The 7,544-nt window shown below is 44.9% G+C and overlaps 1 protein-coding gene across 1 annotated transcript; it reads right to left on the bottom strand.

Moving 5' to 3' along the window:
- Nucleotides 1–1,424: 1,424 nt before the first annotated feature.
- Nucleotides 1,425–2,378, bottom strand: LOC126545811 (NEDD8-conjugating enzyme UBE2F-like). Its single transcript, XM_050193818.3, has one exon. The coding sequence runs from the start codon at nt 2,196–2,198 to the stop codon at nt 1,626–1,628; it is 573 nt and encodes a 190-aa protein (XP_050049775.1). The 5' UTR covers nt 2,199–2,378; the 3' UTR covers nt 1,425–1,625.
- Nucleotides 2,379–7,544: the final 5,166 nt, after the last annotated feature.

Raw genomic sequence — 7,544 nt, 5'->3', positions numbered from 1 at the left:
TGTATAAAGGGGTTTTAGATTCAACAAGCAATGTACCGAACATGGTGGAAGGAAATCATATGAAGGAAATAAACTTTTCTATCCTCCATGGCATAGAGTTCCCTACAAAAATTTTTGTAGGAAACTCTATGCTCCATGGTATGGTACCGACTAGTACCGACCACATGATACGGACAGCAGAGACCGGCTTTCCCGAGGCTGGGGGTGTTGCGACATCTGGCGACATAAGGGCGCAACAAGGTTATAACGGCACGTATACGGACCCCCCACATGCCCCCACCCTGAAGACTCGCAACCACGGAGGAAGGAAACTTCCTTTCCTTCCTCCGTGCTCGCAACAATCACACAGATTCAGATTTGGGTGGCTTAATGGATTTGTCACAAATGTTGCGGATGCACCGTCCGCTTTGAGCACTCTGGTCTTATGTAGCTTTCCTAACGCGCGGCTTCATCGAAGTAAATATAGCAAAATATATATATATATATATATATATATATATATATATATATATATATATATATATATAAGAGCCTATGCATACTAATCTGGAGTAATCGTCCAAAAAAGTCACTCGCATGTTTCTAGACATGTGTTTGATGGAGCAGAACGATCTTTTCTCACTGCGCTTGGGCCTCATTTTGCATAAAAGGTGCGAACACGCAATAAAGCAATGGTTGTTAGCAATGGTTCAGCACGCTTCGTTGTGTCGGCTTCTTGTCCTCTGTATCCCGTCTGCAGACAGTTTCTTCGAAGCAAGCCTTGTACCTACATGTGGCAGCCCTTGGTGCAAAAACAAATGATTTTTACTCTTCACAGCCAGTAGCAACGACCATACGCCAAGCACTACGCCACTTGCTTACATCACAGAGCGTAGGTAGTTGAGCAGAGCAGTTCGAAACGCAAGCCCTCGGCCGAAAACTCGAAAGAGAAACTAAGGTGCATGATTCACACTACTTAAAATGAACCACTTTAAAGTAAACTAGTGCCGAGCTCAGACAGAACAATATACAACATCCAAAGTGAACACTCCGATGCTTTACGGTTGATGTGACGACTCAGCAGAAATTGGTTAGAAGTGCTCAGTACTTTTTTTTTTTTTTTCACTCGTATAGCGCAACTAGACAAGCGCGAACATCTGCAAGCGCGATGTGCGCGTATTGACTAACGCGTTTTCGTTTCTACCGCAGCCTGCATCAGATGCCCGAGGTAAATTTCAATGACAGGCTTGTTTTCTGACGCTTGCTCTCACGCGAATACGCTACTCAGGCTGCGGCTCATAGTTGTGCATCTGCCTGCTGCTTGAATAATCTTGCATGTGCATTTTTGACATGACACCATTCCAAACATAATTTTTATGGCTAAGCCCCAACGTTCATGCCAGATGGAAAGCCCTCCCTCGTTCTCGGTCACACTTGAACTTGCAGACAATTCAAAGATAGCTTTATTCACGAGGTCGCGCTAGTGTAGACTTCGTTTGTACTCTGTAGAGAAGCACACGAAATTGATAGATGCAAATGATCCAGACACACAGCACAAGGTCACCAGATAATGGCAACAGATCAGGCCGCCACGAAGAGCCTGGCGCCGCGAACAGCAGCGGCGCCGGACTCCTGCTATGCACGCTTTACCGCTTCGCGTAGTTAAGCACGTATTCGCGCACTTTCGCTTTAAAGCCCTCTTTGTCTCTTTGGTAATGCTCAGCGGCCTCGTTGTCTAGAGGATCATCAAAGTTGAGCAAGTCCGTGAAAAGCGCGTTGAGACCCCAGACGATTTCCTTGAGTGTCCGCGTCGGCGCCCATCCCATGCCGTCGATGGAGCTTTCACGCAGAAGGCTCAGACAGACGTTTCCTTCCTCGTTTATATTCGGGTGCCAGAGTCGAGTCATACATTTCACCTTTGGAGGCACCATGTTGTAGTCTTCGGGTACTTCGACTAGAAACACGAAGCGGCCACCCTGCCAATAGCCCTCTTCCGGCGTGATGATAAGCTCGAAGCGATGGAGAACGTCTGGGTCATCAAACTTAAGCGTGCACGTATTTGGAAGGTTGGCCTCCATCTCTTGCACTTCGCGCACGAGCAACTTGTCTCGAACGGAAGCCCGGCGCACAGCTCCGGCGCTCTCAGGCACCAAGCTTTGCACAGCTTCTGTGTTGTTGTTCTGCGAGCTCTGCTTCAGCTTTTTCGACAATGTAATCATAATGCTTGATTGCTCCTTGCCACTCTTCTCACGCACAGCCTTTTTCAGTCACGAGATCATGTCTTTCGCGAGCGTACCGCATGCGGAAAAAGTCGCAAAAGCACTTTCCTACCGTGAGAGGTGACTCAAGACGCCATCACCCCACCAGCGACTACAAGCGGACGCACACTGCTGCCTGTAGCGTCACCTGTCGTCAAGAGCAGTTACATTTCTCACAACTAATATAAAACTTTATTCACTTCAGGAGCTAGTTCAACTACGTGTGAGTACATTAATCTCATCCTCACAAAACTCGTCTTATGTCAGTTTTATCCTAGGTTTTCTTTGCTGGATGAAATTAACTTGGATTTTGGCTGGTGCCCCGTCGCTTTTCCCACTGGCCACTAGCTCCACCGCCCACCGCTTCGCCAAAGTTGTTTCTTTATTCTATGGCTTCGCGCCACATTTGTACAGTTTGAAGGACCATCCCAACCATTCACACATTACCAGTTTGTTCTTTATTCTATGACATTACGTTCGGACCGGCGATTGACACTTCCATTGAAATGAAATCACGAACTGTAGAATCAAAAAAGCAAGCAGTACCACAGACAGCTGAGGCGAGTAGGTAGAGCATCGCATGCGCAATGCAGAGAACGTGACTTTGGCTCCCACCGTTGGTGTTTCCGAAAAAAAGAACAACAAAAATTCAGTTTTTAACTTGTAACACCCCCGGCAATAAAAAAAAGAAAAAAGAAACCTGTTGTGGAAAGAATGTTTCTGAATTGCTTCGTTCAAAGGTTATAGGTGATTTTCGAGCTGCCAGCAGACACTTCTGAGTGGTGTCTGCAGAACTGTTTTTCTCAAAACTGAATTTTCTGCAATTTCTTGCTTGCAAATGCTGTCAGCCTGCAGTTGTGCTGGTGACATTCCAAATAGCATTTGGGATGCAGGTAGTTGATACTTGACTATTTTATATTGTTTATAGAGTGGCTTTCATATAATTGCAAACTCCTAAATACCTTTTCTGCCTTTTCCAGTTAACATAATTTGGAAAATATGTTTGCTGGTATTGTCTATAACTGATGTGCCATGTGGCTGTTTTGCACATAGTAAAGTGACACTGGTTTGCTGTGCTTATTCATGTAATCTTAGTCTGCTACATTCTAGTCTTGTTTCCACGCTTCGTGTTGCCAGAGAGGTAAGTGTGATCTACTGCTTACAGGACGCTGCTGGCACTGGCTGCATGTTTGTGGGATGCTGGCATACCTCTTGTGGCATTCCATTCATGTGGTTTTGCTGGCTACTTGCAACTACAATTCAACGCGCACCTAGGTGAGCTTCATAATGACTGCTAATACTCCATGTCAGGCCATGTTATCTCAATGTGCTGAGCTTTTGTTTGAGTTTGCAGTCAGAGATGCACTCTGATGGTAACCTGGATCATTTCTTGTATGGTATATTGGTGGATTCACAAAGATCACAGTCATACACCATGTGTAGTCATCTTCCTCAAAGCTCTGGATGAGTGGTAAAGTAATTGGTACATTGTTCCCTGATGTGCTTTGTGGTTGGAGGATATGGTGTGGAGGTGGTGCTAAAGTTTGTAGAACAGTGCTAGGAAGTTTCAAGTTTTCCCACAGTATGTATAATATAGCCTGGAATTGAGTGCTTTACAACTATAGTCATTGACAGGTGGAAAATGTAGCAGCAAGTGTTCCAAAGGGAACATGTATACCTGCGCTAGTGAATTGCCTTGACCAATTCTCCCTCCACTTCCTTATATTTTGTAGCTGTGTTCGCTTTGCCTTGCTGAGGAGCTGCAGTGTTCTGAAACTCTTCACGCTACTATCGGAGCTTTTTGCTTGTGTGAGATACATTTTATTTACAGGAAAGACAGGTTGGCTTAGAGCACTGCAGGGGCCCTTCCTCTGCCTTGTGGGATTCTGCAGAACCGATTTGCTGATAAAACTTTGGTCAACGTTGTTTCCAGGTTATTAAGACCTTGGAATCCTAGAGGTGATCGTGCTCACGCGAGAGAGATGGACCTCCCGACATTCGAAACTAAAAGTACGTTAAAGAACCCCAGGTGGTCCAAATTATTCCAGAGCCCACCACTACCGTGTGCCTCATAATCAAATTGTGGTTTGGCGCTTAAAGCCCCATAATTTTTGAAAACTACAAGTGCAGGTAGCGCTGTGAGTTTGGCAGCGGTCCTGCCTTTCAACAAGTTGAAGAGCATTAGGATAATAGGGATTGGTGGCGAAGGACGAATTTCAAGAGTGGCAAGACATCACAAAGGATCAGAATGATGAAAATTTAGAAAGTTATTTGCATTGGAATGGTGTTGAAGAGATAAGAAACAATTTTAATGGTAAGAGACTTGCTGCAAAAAAAATTCCTACACTGTCTTCAGTTGTCCAAAGTATCCTTTGTATTTTTCCAGATCAGAAGACGTGCCTAAAAGCAGAATCGTTTACAATATTTTGTTGCTGCACAAAAATATGTACATTTTCGGCCGGAGTCATTGATGTGTGGCCCTTGGCACTGCCTTGTACGTGATCATTTTAATAGAAAAACAATAATGAAATAAATTTAGACAGGCTCTTATTGAAAGAAAGGGGTATCAAGTAAATTCTGGAATATTCATCAACAAATTAATTTGTGTGTAGAGGCATAGTGCAAATGGATACTGGTGTCCAATATTTTTCTTCACTATTTGCTCAAGAGAGTTGAATATTCTGCCATGGTTTATCGGCACAATAAGTCGGCTTACTTAAATTTAGAACTTCAAGTGTCCATTTTCCTTAGATAGATACTTTAAGCCTATGCGGATGCTGCAGAATTTTGCAACATTGGTGAGAAGGATGTGAAATAGAAAACGGAACGCAGAAAATTATGGTCTCAAGGCTTATGCCAACACCGCAGGCGTCACCTTCGTCGATGCAGCTGAATACCAAGATGGACATCGCTTTGCGGCGGTTACTACAGCACGCTGCTTACTCCGACATGCTGCCAGCATTGTTACCCAAAATGCCGAGACGGCCGAGGAAGTGGCCATCGCCCTGGCTACTCTTGACCCAGCCTGTCACACCATACTGAGCGATTCTCACACAGCAATGAACAACTACATCAAGGGTTGTATTTCTCAACAATCACTCCGTATCTTGCAACAAGCCCCGCATTCGTCTGAAAATCAATTCACCCTCGTATGGATCCCAGCACACGCCGGCGATGTCCACCTGCACCTCACCAACCTCAACGAGGTTACACACTCCGTAGCACGAGGACTAGTCAACCGTGCCGGAGACGGTGCACGTGCACCCGCAGGACGCAACCACCTTACAAGATACAACGACCTTGTGAAGTCATTTTACCTCGAAAGAAGAACTTTTCTCACCCCTCACCGCAAGTTAAACAGAGCACAGGCAACCACCCTTCACCTGTTACACATGGCCCTCCCTCACACGCTATCACATCATATACCCCAACATCTACCCATGCCACACATGCAAGATCTGTAAAACCAAATCAGCAACACTCCCCCACATGCTATGGGAGTGCAAACATTAATACCCAGACCTTAATCCCGTGACCCTCTCGTCGAGATGGCACGCCGCCCTGTGCAGCTCCCATCTCGACGACCAACTCTGGGCGACCCAGCAGGCCTACGAAGTGACGAAGAGGCAAGACCTCGACGTCTCATCGTGGGAGGCCTAGGCCCAGCTGACTAAACTGCTGGTTCTCATTAAAGTTCACTCTCTCTCTCTTTGTTGCCTACGCTGTACATGCACTGTGCTTAACATCCTATGTGATAAGACAGCAGTAGACAGAGTCATAATTAGCTCATATTGCTTAAGAAGGATGCCTAAATTGTTGACGGAAAAAATTTACACCATTATAATGAAATTGAATAAAGCAGTAAAAATGGTATGTTCCATGTGACAAAAGTTGCACTTTGGGCTTGTTGGTATATCATGATTGTGGGAAAAGGCGCAGCGCATCAGAAACAGGACAAAAGAAGAACACAGACTACACACACATTTGGCGCTAACTTTCAACAATGAGTATTTATTGCAGGATCACAGTCTACATATATATCCTTCTGCCACCTGCAATAGAACACGTGCTCCGAGCAACCTGATAGCATCTCTCACAGCAGAGTGGGAAGTCTGCGTTAAAGAGTCATGCCAAGTGCATAAATTCCACCTCTTTTTGTGACAATGAGATGGATGGTTTGTTGATACAAGACCCACTGAAGGTGGCAATGTGATATGCTTCAATGATGAGCCTGGTCATCTCGTTAAGGCATTTTTCTAGGGTCAGTGTATCTTTAAAGAGGGGCTGGCAGGGGCATCCATTGCAGTGCTATGCAAAAAAAACCATCGACCTGCTCTTTGTTTAGATTGCTATTACGCTCTCTTAGCCTCTCGTTAAGGCATCGTCCAGTCTCGCCGATGTAGCAAGCTCAGCAGGTTATAGGTATCTGGTAGACGACACCTGTTATACGCCCTACAAGCTTATTCCGGTGATTATTTTTGCAGGTCGTCTTCTTTGTACCTGCTGGTGTGGTCTTTCTACATAGACTGCTTAATTTATTAGGCGCTGAAAAGCCACAGGAATGTTATTGTGTTGTGCTACTTTCTTGAGTCGATGTGACAATCCATGCATGTACGGTATGACTGCTGCCCTATTCTTCTCTGTATTGGGGCACACTGGCAAGGATACTTTCAAGTGAAGTTGCTTCAGTAATCTCTCAGCTACCGATATGTTGATGTGGTTAGGGTATCGAGAGTCACGAAGGCTTTTCACTTGTTGTGTGAAGCTTACATTGATTAGATGCTGACACGATTTCTTTAGAGCATTGATTAAGTACATCTTTATGATGCCTCTCTTGACAAGCTTAGAGTGCTCGGAACGAAATGAGAGCAATGGTTTGTTAGCGCGCAGATGATAACGCCAGCATATTTGAAGGTAATTTACAACAATCTGTAGGTCTAAAAACCTTATAGTACCATCACTAGGTAACTCAAAGGTAATCTCGAGCGGCCTAAAAAACTCTTACACAATGCGTAGTACACTGCCACATTCCTGCTCCAGATATTGGTACTTACAATCGATGAGCTTGGCATGATTCTTTAACACAGACTTCCCATTCTGCCACAAGAGACGCTATCAGGTTGCTCGGAGCACGTGCTCTATTGCAGGCAGGATAAGGGCATATATGTGTGCTGTAATAGTGCAATAAATACTCGTTGTTGAAAGTTAGTGCCAAACCTGTGTGTCATCTGTGTTCTTTTTTTGTCCTGTTTCTGATGTGCTAGGTCTTTTGTCACCTCCATGTGACAATATGACTGGACATGAGTG

This window comes from Dermacentor andersoni, chromosome 1, assembly GCF_023375885.2.
Source record: "Dermacentor andersoni chromosome 1, qqDerAnde1_hic_scaffold, whole genome shotgun sequence".
In the NCBI taxonomy this organism is placed as follows: domain Eukaryota; kingdom Metazoa; phylum Arthropoda; class Arachnida; order Ixodida; family Ixodidae; genus Dermacentor; species Dermacentor andersoni.
The sequence above is the reverse complement of the archived record's forward strand: the minus strand, read 5'-3'. Positions and strand labels throughout refer to the sequence as shown.